The sequence below is a fragment of the Mchenga conophoros genome, linkage group LG9 (genome assembly GCF_057382185.1).
Source record: "Mchenga conophoros isolate Kocher_MC1m ecotype Shallow Benthic linkage group LG9, M_conophoros_male_GT1.1, whole genome shotgun sequence".
Lineage (NCBI taxonomy): Eukaryota > Metazoa > Chordata > Actinopteri > Cichliformes > Cichlidae > Mchenga > Mchenga conophoros.
The window spans coordinates 24,976,734-25,001,747 of NC_140534.1; the positions used below are offsets into that span (position 1 = coordinate 24,976,734).

The 25,014-nt window shown below is 38.7% G+C and overlaps 1 protein-coding gene across 2 annotated transcripts in view; it reads left to right on the forward strand.

Moving 5' to 3' along the window:
- drd3 (dopamine receptor D3) overlaps positions 1 to 25,014 on the forward strand; it is a 75,236-nt gene that overhangs the window by 40,261 nt on the left and 9,961 nt on the right. For both annotated transcript variants that reach the window (XM_085287124.1, XM_085287125.1), the window contains exons 3-4: positions 16,707 to 16,819; positions 21,806 to 21,942. In XM_085287124.1, coding sequence (XP_085143250.1) covers positions 16,707 to 16,819; positions 21,806 to 21,942 — 250 coding nt within the window. The remainder of the gene's footprint in view (positions 1 to 16,706; positions 16,820 to 21,805; positions 21,943 to 25,014) is intronic.

A 25,014-nucleotide genomic window follows, 5' to 3' on the forward strand; every position in this document is an offset into this window, starting at 1 on the left:
TAGTGTGAATGCTTGAAAAGCATTCACAGTATTGTTATTCTAATCTTTATTATTATTAGTGTGAATGCTTGAAAAGCATTCACAGTATTGTTCTTCTAATCTTTATTATTATATTTTATTTTTCCGTACGTTTTTTGAAAGCCTACTCCTTCAAAACCGTTCAACTTAGAAAAACCATTCAAACATCGTTAGATTCCTATTATTTTGGACAACATTGCTTGTATTTTTCTCATTTTTAACATTTATATTTTTAATTTTATTCAACTTTATTCAACAAAAATTTCCCATGTATTTCAATGGGGAGACCCTTCAAATTCTCATTCAACTTACTCATTTTTAAACTCTTACTACTTCCACATACATTGACATAGAGCCACCATTCAAACTTTAAAACGAAGACAAGACATTCAACTATTCAACTTGTATTTATCTTTTCAATATCTATTATACTTTTTCTTCAGTTCCAGTTTAAGTTTCATGATGTTTTTTCACCCGTTTCAGAGTTTATAATGGGTGTGTATGGGACGGAATGTTGGGGCTAGAGTGAGGCAGCTCAACTGCTAGAGTGAGAGGAGCAAAAAAATTAATCTTAAAATCTTTTTTAAAACTGCTGCTGTGTCCGCAGCGTTTGCTCTACAGGTATGATTTTACCCTCAAAACGTAGCCATGGCTGTCCTCTTTCATCCAATGTGTTTACTATTGTCCTAGGTGTTATGGTTCTTTCATAAATGTCACCAATGCACAGCCTCCTCCCTCCAACTCTTCCATAGACTCTAATGTTAAAATGGCTCAGAAGGTTCGTTTGAAAATCAGAAGAGCATGGTGTCTTTACACTGTCACCACGTCCATATAATAAGCTCCACAGGCATGAAAACTGAGAATTAGGTAGACTAGACATGGCTGTCGCTCACGGTGAAAGAATTTTATCAGTACGACATGTACTTTTCATTTGGGAACGATTTGTTTCGGCCTGACTTTTCTGTTCATTTTAAGCAGCAAAAGTGAGGTGCATGTCTGTGTCGTGTGTATGGAGCCATTGGGTGCGGTCACTATAGCAACCAGGCTCACACCTGCCTGCTTAACGAGCTCTGCCTGCCACTGTACCAAGATTCATCTTAAGCACTTCTCTTTCAACTGCTGCTGTGTCCACAGTGTTAAAGCCATCATTTTACCCTCAAAACGTCGCCATCGTTGTTCTTTTTCCAACATCTTGTCTTTCAAAGCTCAGACATTTAAACTTTTTAAACTGTGTGGATCCAAGTGGAGGGATCACATTTTAGTCATTCAGTGATTCAAAGAATATGACCTTTTAATATTCATTCAGATGTTTTCTGACTCTAAATGTTCTTTTCTCATTTCTTAGGTTTTTCTAATTTACAATTAAAACCTTTTCAGCTTTTTTCCAACTTCTTCTTCTGTGTAACCTTCAGCTTTTAGCAGTTCAGCACTTTTGTTTTCAGGTTAAATTCGGGTTTTTTTTTTAATCTCATTCAAGATTTTTAACTTAAATTCAGTAATTATTTCATTTCAATGCATACATTCAGATTCAAGCATTCACACTGCAGTTTCTTCAGAAAATGCACTTTCTAGTTATATTTTATTATTTTTCCGTACGTTTTTTGAAAGCCTACTCCTTCAAAACCGTTCAACTTAGAAAAACCATTCAAACACCGTTAGATTCCTATTCTTTTGGACAACATTGCTTCTATTTTTCTCATTTTTAACATTTATATTTTTAATTTTATTCAACTTTATTCAACAAAAATTTCCCATGTATTTCAATGGGGAGACCCTTCAAATTCTCATTCAACTTACTCATTTTTAAACTCTTACTACTTCCACATACATTGACATAGAGCCACCATTCAAACTTTAAAACGAAGACAAGACATTCAACTATTCAACTTGTATTTATCTTTTCAATATCTATTATACTTTTTCTTCAGTTCCAGTTTAAGTTTCATGATGTTTTTTCACCCGTTTCAGAGTTTATAATGGGTGTGTATGGGACGGAATGTTGGGGCTAGAGTGAGGCAGCTCAACTGCTAGAGTGAGAGGAGCAAAAAAATTAATCTTAAAATCTTTTTTAAAACTGCTGCTGTGTCCACAGCGTTTGCTCTACAGGTATGATTTTACCCTCAAAACGTAGCCATGGCTGTCCTCTTTCATCCAATGTGTTTACTATTGTACTAGGTGTTACGGTTCTTTCATAAATGTCACCAATGCACAGCCTCCTCCCTCCAACTCTTCCATAGACTCTAATGTTAAAATGGCTCAGAAGGTTCGTTTGAAAATCAGAAGAGCATGGTGTCTTTCCACTGTCACCACGTCCATATAATAAACTCCACAGGCATGAAAACTGAGAATTCGGTAGACTAGAAGCTGCTGTCGCTCACGGTGAAAGAATTTTGTCAATACGACTTTTACTTTTCATTTGGGAACGATTTGTTTCGGCCTGACTTTTCTGTTCATTTTAAGCAGCAAAAGTGAGGCGCATGTCTGTGTCCGTGTGTATGGAGCCATTGGGTGCGGTCACTATAGCAACCAGGCTCACACCTGCCTGCTTAACGAGCTCTCTCTGCCACTCTGCCAAGATTCATCTTAAACACTTCTCTTTCAACTGCTGCTGTGTCCACAGTGTTAAAGCCATCATTTTACCCTCAAAACGTCGCCATCGTTGTTCTTTTTCCAACACTGGTTTTCAAAGCTCAGACTTTTACATTTTTTAAACTGTGTGGATCCAAGCAGAGGGATCACATTTTAGTCATTCAGTGATTCAAAGAATATGACCTTTTAATATTCATTCAGATGTTTTCTGACTCTAAATGTTATTTTCTCATTTCTTAGGGTTTTCTCATTTACAATTAAAACATTTTCAGCTTTTTTCCAACTTCTTCTTCTGTGTAACCTTCAGCTTTTAGCAGTTCAGCACCTTTGTTTTCAGGTTAAATTCGGGTTTTTTTTTTTAATCTCATTCAAAATTTTTAACTTAAATTCAGTAATTATTTCATTTCAGTGCATACATTCAGATTCAAGCATTCACACTGCAGTTTCTTCAGAAAATGCACTTTCTAGTTAGTGTGAATGCTTGAAAAGCATTCACAGTATTGTTCTTCTAATCTTTATTATTATTTTCTATTCCGTACGTTTTTCGCCGACTATCTCCTTCAAAACCGTTCAACTTAGAAAAACCATTCAAACACCATTAGATTCCTCTTCTTTTGGAATGGTGTGCTTCTACTTTTCTCATTTTTAACATTTATATTTTTAATTTTATTCAACTTTATTCAACAAAAATTTCCCATGTATTTCAATGGGGAGACCCTTCAAATTCTCATTCAACTTACTCATTTTTAAACTCTTACTACTTCAACATACGTTCACATAGAGCCACCATTCAAACTTTAAAACGAAGACAAGACATTCAACTATTCAACTTGTATTTATCTTTTCAATATCTATTATACTTTTTCTTCAGTTCCAGTTTAAGTTTCATGATGTTTTTTCACCCGTTTCAGAGTTTATAATGGGTGTGTATGGGACGGAATGTTGGGGCTAGAGTGAGGCAGCTCAACTGCTAGAGTGAGAGGAGCAAAAAAATTAATCTTAAAATCTTTTTTAAAACTGCTGCTGTGTCCACAGCGTTTGCTCTACAGGTATGATTTTACCCTCAAAACGTAGCCATGGCTGTCCTCTTTCATCCAATGTGTTTACTATTGTACTAGGTGTTATGGTTCTTTCATAAATGTCACCAATGCACAGCCTCCTCCCTCCAACTCTTCCATAGACTCTAATGTTAAAATGGCTCAGAAGGTTCGTTTGAAAATCAGAAGAGCATGGTGTCTTTCCACTGTCACCACGTCCATATAATAAGCTCCACAGGCATGAAAACTGAGAATTAGGTAGACTAGACATTGCTGTCGCTCACAGTGAAAGAATTTTGTCAATACGACTTTTACTTTTCATTTGGGAGCGATTTGTTTCGGCCTGACTTTTCTGTTCATTTTAAGCAGCAAAAGTGAGGTGCATGTCTGTGTGCGTGTGTATGGAGCCATTGGGTGCGGTCACTATAGCAACCAGGCTCACACCTGCCTGCTTAACGAGCTCTCTCTGCCACTGTACCAAGATTCATCTTAAGCACTTCTCTTTCAACTGCTGCTGTGTCCACAGTGTTAAAGCCATCATTTTACCCTCAAAACGTCGCCATCGTTGTTCTCTTTCCAACATTTTGTCTTTCAAAGCTCAGAGATGTAAACTTTTTAAACTGTGTGGGTCCAAGTGGAGGGATCACATTTTAGTCATTCAGTGATTCAAAGAATATGACCTTTTAAAGATGTTTTCTGACTCTAAATGTTCTTTTCTCATTTCTTAGGTTTTTCTAATTTACAATTAAAACATTTTCAGCTTTTTTCCAACTTCTTCTTCTGTGTAACCTTCAGCTTTTAGCAGTTCAGCACTTTTGTTTTCAGGTTAAATTCGGGGTTTTTTTTTTTATCTCATTCAAGATTTTTAACTTAAATTCAGTAATTAATTCATTTCAGTGCATACATTCAGATTCAAGCATTCACACTGCAGTTTCTTCAGAAAATGCACTTTCTAGTTATATTTTATTATTTTTCCGTACGTTTTTTGAAAGCCTACTCCTTCAAAACCGTTCAACTTAGAAAAACCATTCAAACATCGTTAGATTCCTATTCTTTTGGACAACATTGCTTCTATTTTTCTCATTTTTAACATTTATATTTTTAATTTTATTCAACTTTATTCAACAAAAATTTATAATGTATTTCAATGGGGAGACCCTTCAAATCCTCATTCAACTTACTCATTTTTAAACTCTTACTACTTCCACATACATTGACATAGAGCCACCATTCAAACTTTAAAACGAAGACAAGACATTCAACTATTCAACTTGTATTTATCTTTTCAATATCTATTATACTTTTTCTTCAGTTCCAGTTTAAGTTTCATGATGTTTTTTCACCCGTTTCAGAGTTTATAATGGGTGTGTATGGGACGGAATGTTGGGGCTAGAGTGAGACAGCTCAACTGCTAGAGTGAGAGGAGCAAAAAAATTAATCTTAAAATCTTTTTTAAAACTGCTGCTGTGTCCGCAGCGTTTGCTCTACAGGTATGATTTTACCCTCAAAACGTAGCCATGGCTGTCCTCTTTCATCCAATGTGTTTACTATTGTAGTAGGTGTTATGGTTCTTTCATAAATGTCACCAATGCACAGCCTCCTCCCTCCAACTCTTCCATAGACTCTAATGTTAAATTGGCTCAGAAGGTTGGTTTGAAAATCAGAAGAGCATGGTGTCTTTCCACTGTCACCACGTCCATATAATAAACTCCACAGACATGAAAACTGAGAATTCAGTAGACTAGAAGCTGCTGTCGCTCACGGTGAAAGAATTTTGTCAATACGACTTTTACTTTTCATTTGGGAACGATTTGTTTCGGCCTGACTTTTCTGTTCATTTTAAGCAGCAAAAGTGAGGCGCATGTCTGTGTACGTGTGTATGGAGCCATTGGGTGCGGTCACTATAGCAACCAGGCTCACACCTGCCTGCTTAACGAGCTCTGCCTGCCACTGTACCAAGATTCATCTTAAACACTTCTCTTTCAACTGCTGCTGTGTCCACAGTGTTACAGCCATCATTTTACCCTCAAATTGTCGCCATTATTGTTCTCTTTCCAACACCGTATCTTTCAAAGCTCAGGCATTTAAACTTTTTAAACTGTGTGGATCAAAGTGGAGGGATCACATTTGAGTCATTCAGTGATTCAAAGAATATGACCTTTTAATATTCATTCAGATGTTTTCTGACTCTAAATGTTCTTTTCTCATTTCTTAGGGTTTTCTAATTTACATTTAAAACATTTTCAGTTTTTTTCCAACTCCTTCTTCTGTGTAACCTTCAGCTTTTAGCAGTTCAGCACCTTTGTTTTCAGGTTAAATTCGTTTTTCTTTTTTGTTTTTTTTTTTATCTCATTCAATATTTTTAACTCAAAATTCAGCAATTAATTCATTTCAGTGCATACATTCAGATTCAAGCATTCACACTGCAGTTTCTTCAGAAAATGCATTTTCTAGTTAGTGTGAATGCTTGAAAAGCATTCACAGTATTGTTCTTCTAATCTTTATTATTAGTGTGAATGCTTGAAAAGCATTCACAGTATTGTTCTTCTAATCTTTATTCTATTTTATTATATTTTATTATTATGGATTCCGTACGTTTTTTGTAATCTATCTCCTTCAAAACCGTTCAACTTAGAAAAACCATTCAAACACCATTAGATTCCTATTCTTTTGGACATGACTGCTTCTATTTTTCTCATTTTTAACATTTATATTTTTAATTTTATTCAACTTTTTTCAACAAAAATTTCCCATGTATTTCAATGGGGAGACCCTTCAAATTCTCATTCAACTTCCTCCTCTTTAAACTGTATCTACTTCCACATACATTGACATAGAGCCACCATTCAAACTTTAAAACGAAGACAAGACATTCAACTATTCAACTTGTATTTATCTTTTCAATATCTATTATACTTTTTCTTCAGTTCCAGTTTAAGTTTCATGATGTTTTTTCACCCGTTTCAGAGTTTATAATGGGTGTGTATGGGACGGAATGTTGGGGCTAGAGTGAGACAGCTCAACTGCTAGAGTGAGAGGAGCAAAAAAATTAATCCTAAAATCTTTTTTAAAACTGCTGCTGTGTCTGCAGCGTTTGCTCTACAGGTATGATTTTACCGTCAAAATGTAGCCATCGCTGTCCTCTTTCATCCAATGTGTTTACTATTGTCCTAGGTGTTATGGTTCTTTCGTAAATGTCACCAATGCACAGCCTCCTCCCTCCAACTCTTCCATAGACTCTAATGTTAAAATGGCTCAGAAGGTTCGTTTGAAAATCAGAAGAGCATGGTGTCTTTCCACTGTCACCACGTCCATATAATAAACTCCACAGGCATGAAAACTGAGAATTCAGTAGACTAGACATTGCTGTCACTCACGGTGAAAGAATTTTGTCAATACGACTTTTACTTTTCATTTGGGAACGATTTGTTTCGGCCTGACTTTTCTGTTCATTTTAAGCAGCAAAAGTGAGGCGCATGTCTGTGTACGTGTGTATGGAGCCATTGGGTGCGGTCACTATAGCAACCAGGCTCACACCTGCCTGCTTAACGAGCTCTGCCTGCCACTGTACCAAGATTCATCTTAAGCACTTCTCTTTCAACTGCTGCTGTGTCCACAGTGTTACAGCCATCATTTTACCCTCAAATTGTCGCCATTATTGTTCTCTTTCCAACACCGTATCTTTCAAAGCTCAGGCATTTAAACTTTTTAAACTGTGTGGATCAAAGTGGAGGGATCACATTTGAGTCATTCTGTGATTCAAAGAATATGACCTTTTAATATTCATTCAGATGTTTTCTGACTCTAAATGTTCTTTTCTCATTTCTTAGGGTTTTCTAATTTACATTTAAAACATTTTCAGCTTTTTTCCAACTTCTTCTTCTGTGTAACCTTCAGCTTTTAGCAGTTCAGCACTTTTGTTTTCAGGTTAAATTCGGGTTTTTTTTTTTTTTATCTCATTCAAAATTTTTAACTTAAATTCAGTAATTATTTCATTTCAATGCATACATTCAGATTCAAGCATTCACACTGCAGTTTCTTCAGAAAATGCACTTTCTAGTTATATTTTATTTTTCCGTACGTTTTTTGAAAGCCTACTCCTTCAAAACCGTTCAACTTAGAAAAACCATTCAAACATCGTTAGATTCCTATTATTTTGGACAACATTGCTTCTATTTTTCTCATTTTTAACATTTATATTTTTAATTTTATTCAACTTTATTCAACAAAAATTTCCCATGTATTTCAATGGGGAGACCCTTCAAATTCTCATTCAACTTACTCATTTTTAAACTCTTACTACTTCAACATACGTTCACATAGAGCCACCATTCAAACTTTAAAACGAAGACAAGACATTCAACTATTCAACTTGTATTTATCTTTTCAATATCTATTATACTTTTTCTTCAGTTCCAGTTTAAGTTTCATGATGTTTTTTCACCCGTTTCAGAGTTTATAATGGGTGTGTATGGGACGGAATGTTGGGGCTAGAGTGAGACAGCTCAACTGCTAGAGTGAGAGGAGCAAAAAAATTAATCTTAAAATCTTTTTTAAAACTGCTGCTGTGTCCGCAGCGTTTGCTCTACAGGTATGATTTTACCATCAAAACGTAGCCATGGCTGTCCTCTTTCATCCAATGTGTTTACTATTGTCCTAGGTGTTATGGTTCTTTCATAAATGTCACCAATGCACAGCCTCCTCCCTCCAACTCTTCCATAGACTCCAATGTTAAAATGTCTCAGAAGGTTCGTTTGAAAATCAGAAGAGCATGGTGTCTTTCCACTGTCACCACGTCCATATAATAAACTCCACAGGCATGAAAACTGAGAATTCAGTAGACTAGAAGCTGCTGTCACTCACGGTGAAAGAATTTTGTCAATACGACTTTTACTTTTCATTTGGGAACGATTTGTTTCGGCCTGACTTTTCTGTTCATTTTAAGCAGCAAAAGTGAGGTGCATGTCTGTGTACGTGTGTATGGAGCCATTGGGTGCGGTCACTATAGCAACCAGGCTCACACCTGCCTGCTTAACGAGCTCTGCCTGCCACTGTACCAAGATTCATCTTAAGCACTTCTCTTTCAACTGCTGCTGTGTCCACAGTGTTAAAGCCATCATTTTACCCTCAAAACGTCGCCATCGTTGTTCTCTTTCCAACACAGTGTCTTTCAAAGCTCAGAAATGTCAACTTTTTAAACGGTGTGGATCAAAGTGGAGGGATCACATTTGAGTCATTCAGTGATTCAAAGAATATGAGCTTTTAATATTAATTCAGATGTTTTCTGACTCTAAATGTTCTTTTCTCATTTCTTAGGTTTTTCTAATTTACAATTAAAACATTTTCAGCTTTTTTCCAACTTCTTCTTCTGTGTAACCTTCAGCTTTTAGCAGTTCAGCACTTTTGTTTTCAGGTTAAATTCGGTTTTTTTTTTTTATCTCATTCAAGATTTTTAACTTAAATTCAGTAATTAATTCATTTCAGTGCATACATTCAGATTCAAGCATTCACACTGCAGTTTCTTCAGAAAATGCACTTTCTAGTTAGTGTGAATGCTTGAAAAGCATTCACAGTATTGTTGTTGTAATCTTTATTATTATTATTATTATTATTATATTTTATTCTGTATTCCGTACGTTTTTTGTAATCCTACTCCTTCAAAACCGTTCAACTTAGAAAAACCATTCCAACACCGTTAGATTCCTATTCTTTTGGACAACACTGCTTCCATTTTTCATATTTTTAACATTTATATTTTTAATTTTATTCAACTTTATTCAACAAAAATTTATAATGTATTTCAATGGGGAGACCCTTCAAATCCTCATTCAACTTACTCATTTTTAAACTCTTACTACTTCCACATACATTGACATAGAGCCACCATTCAAACTTTAAAACGAAGACAAGACATTCAACTATTCAACTTGCATTTATCTTTTCAATATCTATTATGCTTTGTCTTCAGTTCCAGTTTAAGTTTCATGATGTTTTTTCACCCGTTTCAGAGTTTATAATGGGTGTGTATGGGACGGAATGTTGGGGCTAGAGTGAGGCAGCTCAACTGCTAGAGTGAGAGGAGCAAAAAAATTAATCTTAAAATCTTTTTTAAAACTGCTGCTGTGTCCACAGCGTTTGCTCTACAGGTATGATTTTACCCTCAAAACGTAGCCATGGCTGTCCTCTTTCATCCAATGTGTTTACTATTGTCCTAGGTGTTATGGTTCTTTCATAAATGTCACCAATGCACAGCCTCCTCCCTCCAACTCTTCCATAGACTCTAATGTTAAAATGGCTCAGAAGGTTCGTTTGAAAATCAGAAGAGCATGGTGTCTTTCCACTGTCACCACGTCCATATAATAAACTCCACAGACATGAAAACTGAGAATTCAGTAGACTAGACATTGCTGTCGCTCACAGTGAAAGAATTTTGTCAATACGACTTTTACTTTTCATTTGGGAACGATTTGTTTCGGCCTGACTTTTCTGTTCATTTTAAGCAGCAAAAGTGAGGTGCATGTCTGTGTCCGTGTGTATGGAGCCATTGGGTGCGGTCACTATAGCAACCAGGCTCACACCTGCCTGCTTAACGAGCTCTGCCTGCCACTGTACCAAGATTCATCTTAAACACTTCTCTTTCAACTGCTGCTGTGTCCACAGTGTTAAAGCCATCATTTTACCCTCAAAACGTCGCCATCGTTGTTCTTTTTCCAACATCTTGTCTTTCAAAGCTCAGAGATGTAAACTTTTTAAACTGTGTGGGTCCAAGTGGAGGGATCACATTTTAGTCATTCAGTGATTCAAAGAATATGACCTTTTAATAGTCTTTCAGATGTTTTCTGACTCTAAATGTTCTTTTCTCATTTCTTAGGTTTTTCTAATTTACAATTAAAACATTTTCAGCTTTTTTCCAACTTCTTCTTCTGTGTAACCTTCAGCTTTTAGCAGTTCAGCACTTTTGTTTTCAGGTTAAATTCGGGGTTTTCTTTTTTTATCTCATTCAAGATTTTTAACTTAAATTCAGTAATTAATTCATTTCAGTGCATACATTCAGATTCAAGCATTCACACTGCAGTTTCTTCAGAAAATGCACTTTCTAGTTATATTTTATTATTTTTCCGTACGTTTTTTGAAAGCCTACTCCTTCAAAACCGTTCAACTTAGAAAAACCATTCAAACACCGTTAGATTCCTATTCTTTTGGACAACACTGCTTCTATTTTTCATATTTTTAACATTTATATTTTTAATTTTATTCAACTTTATTCAACAAAAATTTATAATGTATTTCAATGGGGAGACCCTTCAAATCCTCATTCAACTTACTCATTTTTAAACTCTTACTACTTCCACATACATTGACATAGAGCCACCATTCAAACTTTAAAACGAAGACAAGACATTCAACTATTCAACTTGTATTTATCTTTTCAATATCTATTATACTTTTTCTTCAGTTCCAGTTTAAGTTTCATGATGTTTTTTCACCCGTTTCAGAGTTTATAATGGGTGTGTATGGGACGGAATGTTGGGGCTAGAGTGAGGCAGCTCAACTGCTAGAGTGAGAGGAGCAAAAAAATTAATCTTAAAATCTTTTTTAAAACTGCTGCTGTGTCCGCAGCGTTTGCTCTACAGGTATGATTTTACCCTCAAAACGTAGCCATGGCTGTCCTCTTTCGTCCAATGTGTTTACTATTGTCCTAGGTGTTATGGTTCTTTCATAAATGTCACCAATGCACAGCCTCCTCCCTCCAACTCTTCCATAGACTCTAATGTTAAAATGGCTCAGAAGGTTCGTTTGAAAATCAGAAGAGCATGGTGTCTTTCCACTGTCACCACGTCCATATAATAAGCTCCACAGGCATGAAAACTGAGAATTAGGTAGACTAGACATTGCTGTCGCTCACAGTGAAAGAATTTTGTCAATACGACTTTTACTTTTCATTTGGGAGCGATTTGTTTCGGCCTGACTTTTCTGTTCATTTTAAGCAGCAAAAGTGAGGTGCATGTCTGTGTGCGTGTGTATGGAGCCATTGGGTGCGGTCACTATAGCAACCAGGCTCACACCTGCCTGCTTAACGAGCTCTCTCTCTCACTCTGCCAAGATTCATCTTAAACACTTCTCTTTCAACTGCTGCTGTGTCCACAGTGTTAAAGCCATCATTTTACCCTCAAAACGTCGCCATCGTTGTTCTTTTTCCAACATCTTGTCTTTCAAAGCTCAGAGATGTAAACTTTTTAAACTGTGTGGGTCAAAGTGGAGGGATCACATTTTAGTCATTCAGTGATTCAAAGAATATGACCTTTTAATATTCTTTCAGATGTTTTCTGACTCTAAATGTTCTTTTCTCATTTCTTAGGTTTTTCTAATTTACAATTAAAACATTTTCAGCTTTTTTCCAACTTCTTCTTCTGTGTAACCTTCAGCTTTTAGCAGTTCAGCACTGTTGTTTTCAGGTTAAATTCAGGTTGTTGTTTTTTTTTTTTATCTCATTCAAAATTTTTAACTCAAAATTCAGCAATTAATTCATTTCAGTGCATACATTCAGATTCAAGCATTCACACTGCAGTTTCTTCAGAAAATGCACTTTCTAGTCTTTATTATTATTTTTTCCTATTCCGTACGTTTTTCGCCGACTATCTCCTTCAAAACCGTTCAACTTAGAAAAACCATTCAAACACCATTAGATTCCTCTTCTTTTGGAATGGTGTGCTTCTACTTTTCTCATTTTTAACATTTATATTTTTAATTTTATTCAACTTTATTCAACAAAAATTTCCCATGTATTTCAATGGGGAGACCCTTCAAATTCTCATTCAACTTACTCATTTTTAAACTCTTACTACTTCAACATACGTTCACATAGAGCCACCATTCAAACTTTAAAACGAAGACAAGACATTCAACTATTCAACTTGTATTTATCTTTTCAATATCTATTATACTTTTTCTTCAGTTCCAGTTTAAGTTTCATGATGTTTTTTCACCCGTTTCAGAGTTTATAATGGGTGTGTATGGGACGGAATGTTGGGGCTAGAGTGAGGCAGCTCAACTGCTAGAGTGAGAGGAGCAAAAAAATTAATCTTAAAATCTTTTTTAAAACTGCTGCTGTGTCCGCAGCGTTTGCTCTACAGGTATGATTTTACCCTCAAAACGTAGCCATGGCTGTCCTCTTTCATCCAATGTGTTTACTATTGTACTAGGTGTTATGGTTCTTTCATGAATGTCACCAATGCACAGCCTCCTCCCTCCAACTCTTCCATAGACTCTAATGTTAAAATGGCTCAGAAGGTTCGTTTGAAAATCAGAAGAGCATGGTGTCTTTCCACTGTCACCACGTCCATATAATAAGCTCCACAGGCATGAAAACTGAGAATTAGGTAGACTAGACATTGCTGTCGCTCACAGTGAAAGAATTTTGTCAATACGACTTTTACTTTTCATTTGGGAGCGATTTGTTTCGGCCTGACTTTTCTGTTCATTTTAAGCAGCAAAAGTGAGGTGCATGTCTGTGTACGTGTGTATGGAGCCATTGGGTGCGGTCACTATAGCAACCAGGCTCACACCTGCCTGCTTAACGAGCTCTCTCTGCCACTCTGCCAAAATTCATCTTAAACACTTCTCTTTCAACTGCTGCTGTGTCCACAGTGTTAAAGCCATCATTTTACCCTCAAAACGTCGCCATCGTTGTTCTTTTTCCAACATCTTGTCTTTCAAAGCTCAGAGATGTAAACTTTTTAAACTGTGTGGGTCCAAGTGGAGGGATCACATTTTAGTCATTCAGTGATTCAAAGAATATGACCTTTTAATATTCTTTCAGATGTTTTCTGACTCTAAATGTTCTTTTCTCATTTCTTAGGTTTTTCTAATTTACAATTAAAACATTTTCAGCTTTTTTCCAACTTCTTCTTCTGTGTAACCTTCAGCTTTTAGCAGTTCAGCACTTTTGTTTTTAGGTTAAATTCGGGTTTTTTTTTATCTCATTCAAGATTTTTAACTTAAATTCAGTAACTAATTCATTTCAGTGCATACATTCAGATTCAAGCATTCACACTGCAGTTTCTTCAGAAAATGCACTTTCTAGTTAGCTTGTGCATTCTCAGTAAAAAACATACAGTACTTTACGAGTCAAATCTGTTAGGGTACCTGGGTTGTTGACCCAGTGTTTTGAGTTTTTTATTATTATTGAACTTTGATTTTGTCATTATTTATATTTCTAGTATTTTGGTTTCTATGTTAGCATTCTTAGTCTCCTGGTTTCTGTCTCTGCTTCATGGTTCCTCTGTCTCCCCTGTCACCTGTATCCCCTTGTTGGGGCTCTGTGTTATGTTTCCTGTTTTACTTTGAAAGTCCGTGTCAGTGTTTCTAGTTTTGTTTTCCTTGTCTCTTGAGGTCTGATTTGTCCCAGCTCTGTTTCCCTCCCATCTCCCATTCCCTAATTGCACCCTCTGTGTATTTAAGTCCTGTGTTTTCCTCGGTCTCTGTTGTGATCTCCATCATCTCTTACTGTGTGTTCTGTCTGTCAGCCTGCATACCTTGTTTAGTTTATTTTTATTTTCAGTTCAGTTATTTTTTGCCATCCTGCAGTAATGCTGTGTTTGAGTTCACCTTTTTGCCTCCATGAGTCTGCACTTTGGGTCCACCATTACTGCCTGCCGCACACAGACATGACAACATCATCCCTGGATCGATGACTTGTAATCGATGACACCTGTTCAGCTGCTCATTAGTACAAATATGTAATCAGCCAATCACATGTATTACTTTCAAAGCATTTAGGTACGTAGACATGGTCAAGACGACCTGCTGAAGTTTGAGCATTAGAATGGGGAAGAAAAGTAATTTAAGTAACTTTGAATGTGGCATAGTTGTTGGTTCGTGTCTCAGAAACTGCTCATCTGCTGGGATCTTCACACACGACCATCCCTGAGGTTTACCAACCTTGAAGCAGATGAACTACAGCAGCAGAAGACCACACCAGGTGAAAGTGAAGCTACAATTCACGTGGGATCAATAGGCGAGATAATAGTTGACTGGAAAAACATAACATTGGCTGGCCTGATGAATCTCAGTTTCTGCTGCAACATTTCAGATGGGAGGATCAGAATCTGTCTTAAACAACATGAAGACATGGATCCATCCTGTCTTGTATCAACCGTTCAGGGTGCTGCTGGTGTATATTTGGTGGATATTTTCTCGGCATACTTTGGACCACTCTGTGCCAATTCAGCATAACTTCATTACCACAGCCTACCTGAGTATTGTTGCTGAGCATGTTCATGCCATTATGACCACAGTGTACCCATCTTCTGATGGCAGCATTAAGCAGCATAACATATTACACAAAGCTCAGATCATCACAAACTGGTTTCTCGAACATGACCATGACTTCACTGTCTTCAACTGGCCTCCACAGTCACCAGGTCTCAATCCAATAAAAGAGCTTTAGTATGTGGTGGAACAGGAGATTCATATCAAGCTCACGGTCAATAGTTCAAAACATGATTTCTACTTCTCCCTGGGTGGTGGCTTTATTTGCCTGACTTTTTGTATTGGTCTCACACACTTATTAAAATAATTCAGAGTCCTCTTCCATTATGTTGCAGTGCTGTTTACATGCATGAACATAATGTGTGTAGAGCCCTTATTTATTGGAAATGTATTTAATTGGGGCCACAAAGATTTAAAGCATGATCTAGGTTCTTTATTTCTTTAAACATCTAGTTCTTGGTTAGTGTTTGGGCTTAAAATCAAGATGAGAGAGGTGCCACAGCAATTTGCTTGAATAGATGCAGGCATTCATGACTCAGTATGATGAGGCCCAATTCCTTCCATTTTACTGAAAGCATAAAGAGTTTCACTGTCAATGAAGCTGGTACATAAAACACTGCATTGCAATGTTGTATTTCAAGCAACAACTGTGGAAAACACTGACTTCCAGGAAACGGTGTCTCATGTGAGCACACTAAATACTTACAAATTGAAGAGAAACAGTATGTAGTTTCAAACTGGTACACAACGCAAAGCTGTTCTTCAATTTTCACACCTTTAGTTTGTGGAAGAATTTGTGTTGAAACTTTGTTATCTTAGTAGCAATCATAACCACAATGGCATCATTGTGCCGTCGTCATTAGATAATTATCTGAGACCTGCCAAAATTCCCCCCGAGCCTCCTGAGAGAAGACTTTATTCAACAGAAAGCAACTGATTTTTGTGTGTGAAGTTGGCAGAATCCCTTCTTTGGGATGAAATTTGGATTTCCACGTGTCGAAAAAGGTTATGACGATGTTAGGTTAAGCAGGTTAGGCATGTGAAATTTTTCTGAATTCGAACGTGTAACACCTCTGGTGTAGAAAAAAAATAGCAAAAAGAAGCTAATTTTACCTATTTACATACTTGTATGTGTATGTGCATATTCCCATGTGTGCCTGCTGCCTCTCTGTGTAGGTAGGCATATATTCACATGCTGGATTTGAGAGATTCAGTAGTGAGGCAATGCTGCTTGGATCCCATTTATCTCTGTCAGACAGTTATTACCAGGTATTATAGTGCCTAAATGAAAGCCTGTCGACTTGAGTAAGACTCTGCTGGGGAGGAAGAGGTGGGAGTACTGGTGTGTTAACTGGAGGCTTATGCCCTTTGTGAAAAAAAGTCTGACAAACACCTTCAGTGTAATTAAACCTTGCATTTAGATGGGCACCCTCCTTTGGCTTATTTCCATGCCACTCATCACAGCACTGGAATAACAGGACTTTTTGCACTTGAGTACTTCAGATTACCTCGCTACAAATCTGAAACACTATATCATAACATAAACACACATTAATAAACCAAAGTGATATCCCGGTAGTGTGTCAGGGTTAATATGTGACTCATGCTGGCAGCTCAGACTTGATTTTCTTTATGTAATTTGGGCCAAAGTGCCTCTTGTGTGCCCTTTTTTTCCCTTCTTCACGAAACCTTTTTGTCACCTGCGCTGCACTTCACACTTGACTGTGAAGAAGGGGAAGAAAAGGAGGGGGAAACGTGAGTGTCGTTAATCTGCCTGTCTGTCCTTTGCAGGTGGTCGGCGGAGCCTGGCTTTTCAGCCGCCTCTACTGTAACGTCTTTGTCACGCTGGATGTGATGATGTGCACCGCCAGTATTCTCAACCTGTGCGCTATCAGCATTGACAGGTGAGTGCGAGTGTGTGTGTGTGTGTGTGTGTGTGTGTGTGTGTGTGTCTTTATCTTTTTGCTGCAGTTACTATGTATGACTACAGATGTTGCCATGACATCTCCAGTGTAAATGTCATCTCTGTTAGACTTTTTTTCCGTCACCTCGCCACGTAGACATTTCAAAGCTCGCTGAAGGATTAAAATATTTTCCCCATCTTGCTCGTATCTTCTTGATAGTTGTGTGTCTGTGTGTGCATCTCAGCGTGCAAGTTTCTCACAACGAGAGACAGTGAGAAAGTAACAGGAGTGAGCATGTGCATGCAGGCTAGGTGTTTTTAGGTTTTTGGCTAATTGCTGAGAAGATGTTTGTGCCATTGCACAGGAAAATGTCAAGCATGAGGACCTCGAACCTCTCCTGCAGCATCTGGTGTTTACATCATTATTTGCGTAGGTTTTGTTCTTGTATCAAAGTGAACATTTAATATCTCTAAAGGGTCTTTGAACTTGGAACCCCACAGGCATCAGGGGTTCAACTGCACAGGATGAATACACTGATGCATAAGAACTCTCGGGGGGATATATTTGCTCAGCCTGTATGGAGAAGGGAGTGTTTGCCTTTCTCTGCAGCGAATACGACTGCAGGGGAAAATGAGCGCTTTCATGAGTTTGCATGACAGTAAATGTTTTATAAGTCCCAGTTTCACTTTGTGTGACTCTGAGTTTTTGGTATTATTTCAAATACATTCATTTGTGGTGTTACCCTTTTCCCTGCGGTGGGGAGAGGCAGACCACCCCGACTCCGCAGCAGCAGGGAGGCCCCACACCCCAGACCGCAGTCGGACGGCCAACTCCTCCTACTAGCCCTCCCGCTCCAGCAGGCCGCAGAGAATGGGGGTGGGAGAAGACTCCAAACCTCCCTCCACCCGCTCATTGTAGTGTTGATGCATATGTGTTCTAAGGTGCAATTAAAACCCAGGAGGGCATGGAGCTACCTGCCAAGGAGCAGCAGGTAAGCGCATAGTCCCTCCTGCTAGCCCTCAATGACTAAGTGTATTTAAAATTGAGAGGTGGGCAACGACGTCAGGGGTGAGGTATACACCCTGGGTCAACACCACCTGGGTCTGGGTGCAATTCCCCCCTCCAGGGGCAAGGGTACCTAGACCCGGTTTGTAGAGTACGCTTGGGGAGTGTGATTGTGTGTACAGCGTCTCTTTATGTCTGTCTCCACGTTGGTTGAGTGTGGAGTGAGTGCATATGAGAGCATGAGGGTGGGAATGGATGTTTGTGTCTGTGTGTGCCTGTATGTCTGTGTCTATATGTCAGGTTGGGTATCAGACGCCACCTCTCTGGGGACACCTTAGGCCCTCCAAGGTTTGGAGGCCTATCTCCACCCACCACCACTTCCCCTGCCGGTGGCGGACTCCCTCAGGTGTCGGTGTGTTGGTGGTTCTTTGTGTCTGGGGGTGGGCGTCCGGGTACACACCGGCTCACTCCTTGGCGGCCGCTTGTCGGGGCCTGGGGCTCGCTCGGGCCCCTTTGGAGGTGGGGTGCCCCCGGCCTCTCGGCCTGGGGCTCGGTCACTCAGGCACAGCTGGGGGCCGGCGGAGCTCACGGGCGCGTCACTGCAACTCCCCCTGACTTCTGCTCCGCGGCTGCTGGGCGAGCCCTCATCTGGGACTCTCCTCAGCTCTTACTGGAACAGTGGCGCGGCTGCCCCTCTGTTGGTCTTCCATGGTCTCTTGTGTTCTGGGGGCCTCTGGATGTCTGGAGTTTTGATCTCCTCCATACCCGCTTCACACCCTGGAGGACGGGGCTGTGGCCCCCCCACACTCCCTAGCAGATCATTACATGGAGAAACCTTTGGAATGCAAGCATGCTGATCCACACAGGTATGCACACATGGGTATTCACAGACGCGGACTAAAGCTTTCTTGGCTGCTGCCTCAAAGCACACTGTGCGCTGTCTATCTTGCGTGCTGCACAATATCGTTTATTATTTAGTAAATATTGATATCTATGACTAGCTAGTTTATTGTGATGGTGCTTTGTTTTCTCTATTATTATGTTGCTCTTTGTTGTTTGCTGTCTCCTCTGTTTGTTTTTTTTGTTTTTTTGTTTTTTTTCTCCATACAGGTGACCCAGGAGTTCTTTTTTTTTTTCTCTCTCTTCCCCCCCCTTCTCACCGTCTCTTCTCCCCTTTGGTTTTCTTTCTTTCTCTCCCCCTCTTTCTCTCATTCATTCCCCCTGTCCTATTTATTAAAAAAAAAAAAAAAATGACAAAGGATGAACTGAAGCTCTGCCATCACGTAATGTCGCATACTGCTGTTTCTGATGTCATTTAAAAAAAAAAAAAAAAAAAAAAAAAAAAAAACATTCATTTGCCGCAATAACAAACAAGGTTCTCCTGCAGTATTTGTTGTGGGGTTTTAACACATTGCTATTACTCTTGATTTGTTACTCATTATATTACTTTATATTGCATCATTGCCTAAGATACAGCTACAGCTAACTTAGAATTGCCAATAAATTAACATGGATGTATTCGGACCATGGAAGAAAGCTGCTAGAGAAAACTCACATGGGCACAGGATGAACATGCCAACTCCACAGAAAAAGACCCAACAAACGAGCAGATCTGAACCACTCTGCCAGATAAGGAGGAAACGTGAAACCAGAGTGGTGGCCACATATCAACAAGAATCTCTGTCCAAGCAAGAGCCGTCAAAGACCACATTTCCTCCAGAGCTGAGAACTCCCTCCACAAAGCGAGTCCCTGGACGAAGGATCTCTGGCTCCAGCTTAGATTTCCTCAAGAACATCAAAACGATATCTGCCAATTTTTGTTACATCAATATGATAAGCATTTGTGAGGATATAATGGGAAACGGCCCTACCTCACAGTGGTGAAGACTACTTCCAAAGAGTCCTCCTTTGGATCGACTCCAAAAGTGAATCACTTCTAAGTTGGGCCAGGGCCCAAAACGTCAATGCAAATCTGTTCAGAAATTATTTTTTTTTGAGTAAATTGGACAAAATATAAACATTAAAAAAACCAATCCCACAACCCCCTTGGTGGAGGTTATAAAAAGTAAAATATAACATTCCTACACTTAATTTTAGTAGTGATATTTTTATAATGCCAGCGAGAAAATGCTCACAGTGTGGTGGGAGTTTCTTCTAGTCAAAAACCTACAGAGACATCTGCAGCTTCGATCACTTAGAGAGCTTATCGTGAGAGTTTTTCACTTGTTCACTATTCCAAAGACACTTGCTACTGGTTCTTGGTTTATTAACAATGAAATAATCAGATATAAATAACCAAACTTCCATAATGAAGCGTCAAGTGTAAAGAATAATAACAATGCAAATGCAAATAATGCAAATGCTCGAGGTAGATAGTAACGAATTCTATTGAACTGCAGGTGCAGTTGAAACTGCACTGAGCTAAACAAACACTAGTTAGACTTCAGAAATAACTCAAGTCCAAAAGCAAAAGAACAATGAAAACAGCACACGAAATAGAAAACAAGAATCTAAAAAAAACCTCAAACTCATAACCCTGAATCCAAAATCCAGAACAACAGCAAAAAATAAATAAATCTTGCTATGTCAATGCTGTGTTCATGAAATGTGTCTCCTGTCAGAAGTGGCCAAGAAATCATTATAAATGAATTAATAAACAACAAAACCAACAATGAGAATCCGGGTTTAATGAGGCAACATGGCACAACAGAAATGCCATGGAGCTCTGAGGCCAAAACAGGGCAGTGGCCCCAATTCCAGAGCATATAAACATGTTAATCTGGCAGCGATTGTATCCTGTAAAACTTTCCTGACATCATTTTTTTGTACGAATCCAACTGGTTAAATACTTTATGGGGCTGTCTTCACAATTAAATTAGCAAATTAGATATCCTGAAACCCTTCTTTTATTTGTTGGACTGCTTGATTCTTTTGGATGTTTCATAATTTGCACCTGAGCAATGAAGTCGTCCTGAATGCTGCTCTTCTTCCTGTTTAATACAGAAGTCAAAAGCACCTCTGCAGCATCAGATGTTTGTGTGCTTCTAAATTAATGCAAAGCCCCTGGGACATTGCGTGTCACTGAGATCATTTTTACCTTCGCAGCAGCGCCGTTAGTTTATCGCATTGATCTCTTTGAAAACAGAGGATTTGTCAGCTTTCAACGGCTCTTCAGAAGCAGCGTAAATACGCGATAACCCAAGTTCTACCGTGAAACTTCAAGGAGAATTGTCCCGGTGAAAGTACTTACAGTTTAAGTCGTGCTTTGAGTGGTGATTTTAAGAGTTGATGAAACTAAAGGTGTAACGTAAAGCAGCGCTTGATCAATAAAGGTTGCCTATAATTTTTTTTATCATTCAACTTTTTTCCTCTCTTTTCCTTAATTTTTTTTTAAATCTTTGCATTTATTCTAACCCAGCAGCGCCGTGGCAGGAGGTTAAAGGCAAAGGGAAGCAGCGTGGGAAGAATATTTTTAGTGGATGTCCGCGTTTGGCTCCGGGTTTCACTCTGCATTTTGCCCAGAGAAGAACAGGAGTAATTAGCCTGATGAGGATAAACAATCATGGCAGTTGTCTGGCTCTAAACAACATTACATCACATCTATTTTGGGTTGGGTTCCAGCATAATTGCAGCTTCTTCTAGGCTATTGCTGGACAGTTTTTCCGGGCTCATTATACACTCTTGGCATATAGTGTGCTGATTAACTCTTAAATCAAAGCCTCACTAGAGTTACTGCTGAATACCCATTTGTTTCTAAATAATAGTGCCTGGTACGCCTTCCCATTGTTGGTCTTTATACCATCCACTTTTTCTCTGCATTGCATTTCTTGGCATCCCCAAAGCCCAACATTCTTTTTCTCCCTCTAATTATTCCCTTTTGCAGGACCGCATCAGCACTTTTTCCTTCATTCAAATGTCACCACCTGTCCTCTGTACAAATACGTCTGCAAAGCAAACTCTAATCCTTGTCTGTGTCTGCAGGTATACGGCAGTAGTGATGCCCGTCTTGTACAACACCACTCATCGCTCCAGAAAAAGAGTGTTTGTCATGATTGCTACCGTGTGGGTCTTGGCCTTCGCGGTGTCCTGCCCCCTGTTGTTTGGATTCAACACCACAGGTCAGCTCAGCAACATTTCGACTTTGGCTTGTTTTCTGGTTAACGTTAATTACGTAATTTAGAATTAAAGTTTAGTGTTCTTAGCATTTAGGATGGCCGTGGCGAGTAACTCAAGTGCTGTAAACATTTCATGTGTCGTCTGAGTTTTGTCAAGTCTGTGAAAGTAACAGCAAATGATATTATTGGCATTAAGAGCTGAAGCATGTCGAATCTGAAGGATGTGGGCAGATCAGGGAAGCAGAGTCTAATGCAGTATTCCTGTCATGTTGTGAGGATGTAATCACAGAGAAAATGACCATTCATGTCACACATTTGCAGCGTTTTCACAGAGTTTGAGATTTTGTGCAATTTCTGACAGCTACAATATTTCCTGTTAAAAAATAAGTAAATTTATAAACCAACAAGTGGACAATTCACTGCAATGCCACAACTGCTGCTGTTTGTTATTAATAAAACCCAGCGTTACAGCTTTTCTCATTTGGATGTTGTTACTTACACAAGTAAGAGCGTTTACCATCAACAGATGGTGAATCTGCTCAGATGAACATTTTACAGGTGTAGAAGCCTGACTAAGGAGAAGAAGAGCGAGGGAGGATTGTAGTGTAGCAAGGAGATTACAACAGGAGGGAGGTGCAGAGGGTGGATGCAGTGTTGATGGTGGGTTTTCTCCTGTTACAGTGCAACGGGAGCATTAGGTGAGGTTGATAAGTATGCATGACCAAAAGACACAGCAGGATGTGCAGTGATTCCTGTACTGTGCACAGTAGGGCTATTTTTTATTTTGCATGTGTTTTTATACAGATACTTTTCTATGCTGTTCTGTATTTATTCTAACAGCGTTTTACTCTATTGTGGGATCAGTGCAGGAACAAAAATCCCCTCATTCTTGTCTGCAAGTAGAACATAAAATCTTGAACTCAGCATCTGAAGTATTCAGCTCATCCAAGTATCCACTTTCATACACAATCGTGGTCAGAAAACCTATAGTTTTATACTCGAGGCATTCACTGTCAGTGAAACCAGGTAGGACAGAGAGTCTTTTGCTTTTTAACACTACATCATTTTTGATTTGGGTTGCTTATTGCTTGTTTACAAATGTGTTGTAGCGTGGCATTACATCTGCTACGGCCCTGCCTCTGAAATAGACAAGCTTATATTGAGCAAACAAAGAGAGCATTCACACAATGAATTTCAGAGCATAAAACAGCTATCCGCTCAAGGAACATGGAGCCAAACACTGTCATGAGGCCAAAAATGGCTCCACTGTTATGTCCTTTGGAGTGAATGATGATTATAGTTCAAAATGCTTTCCCCTGAGCAAGTTTACATAAAATATAGAAACATTAGATGTTCGCTACAAACCCGTAACCTCAGCCAGAATCATCACTCTTTTGTGAATCTTTTAGCCAAACTGCTGTATTTGAACAACATGACGTCCGTTTTGGCTCCGATGAAAGCCGCAGAGATGGCACGTTAGCAAGTTTGTTGGGTTGTCCAGAATAAATTGTGGACTTTTTCCTGATATTTGCAAAAGTGGTTCTGTTTACCTTTGTGCACTCAACACTGGATTTTCACATAGAGCCTTCTTTATTGTCAAAACTTTAAATCATCAGCCCCCAAATTTCTATCTGCCTGTTGGATAGACAGTTGTTTTTATGCTGAGCCTTATTTGTCACTCATGTGCTTGTGTGCATTTCTGTCTGCCCCTGATTAGGTCATAGATGCCTTTAAATTTCATATTTTTACTTCTTCCAGTTAAAATTACACTTACAATAAATTGCCGCTTGCTATTTTCCTCATTTTAAAATGTTGCTATTAAAGCATTAATTAGACATGTTCTAAATTACTATAAGCACTCATTAACCCCGATCATGCCTGGGTGCTCACTGACACACTCACTTGCTTCTTCATTAGTTACACATTGCTAGTACTGGGTTGGTTCCTCCTTCTGCCTTCAGAAGTGCTTTAAGTCATCATGGCACAGATTCAGATTCGGCATCACATCCATGATGTCAAACTCCTGTTCGAGCAAATCCCAAAGGTGCTCTACTGGAGAGATTGAGATCTGGTGAATGTGGAGTACATATGAATCGATATTTGGTAAAATAAATAAATAAATAAAAATGGGACAAGAACATTACACCACCATTGTTTGGATGCTTTCAGGTGGTTGAAACTCATCAGAGCAGGCAACATTTTTCAAATCTTCTGCTGTTCAATTTTGGTGACCCGATGTGAATTGTCGTCTCAAGGCGCTTTATATTGTGTGGTAGACCCTACAACAATACAACAGAGAAAACCCTAACAATCATATGACCCCCTGTGAGTAAGTGCTTTGGCAACAGAGGGAAGGAAAAACTCCCTTTTAACAGGATGACACCTCCAGCACAGCAGGTTCAGGGAGGGGCGGCCATCTGCCGCAGTTATATGAGCAATTATTTGAGTTACTGTTGCCTTGCTATCAACTCAAAGCAGTCTGGCCATTCTCCTCTGACCTCTGGGATAAACAAGGTATTTTCACCCTGAGAACTGCAGCTCACTGATATTTTCTCTTTTTCGGCCCATTCTCAGGAAACCCTAGAGATGGTAGTACACTAGCACAGCAGATCAGCACTTTCTGCAATACCACGCCACAATCAAAGTCACTGAAATCACTTTCTTATTTCAACACTTTCTTCTCTACTTCAAAGATTGCACTTGATTGATTGAATCATTTATGTCCATTAAACCTCCTCTTAATACACTGTTTCATTGGAGGCCTTTTTTGTATCTTTGGTAAGTGGCTGTTTTATATATTTAATACTTGTTTATTTATCCCTGTCTTCTTTGCTTTTGATCCTTTTAGATTTTTGTATTGATTTATTCATGATCCGTGCTCCTTTTATGGTTGGTTTTTATTTTTGTTCTTTTGTTGTTTTTAATTATTGTAGGAAGTCCTTCAAAGAAAAAACTTTGCAACTTTGTTTGCTCTGTCACACATTTTTCTAGTTAACAAGAAAAGTAAAGCAAATATTTCTTTTGTCCTTTCAAAATATTGTTTGCATTGCAGTCTGATTGGATGAGGTTACGTCA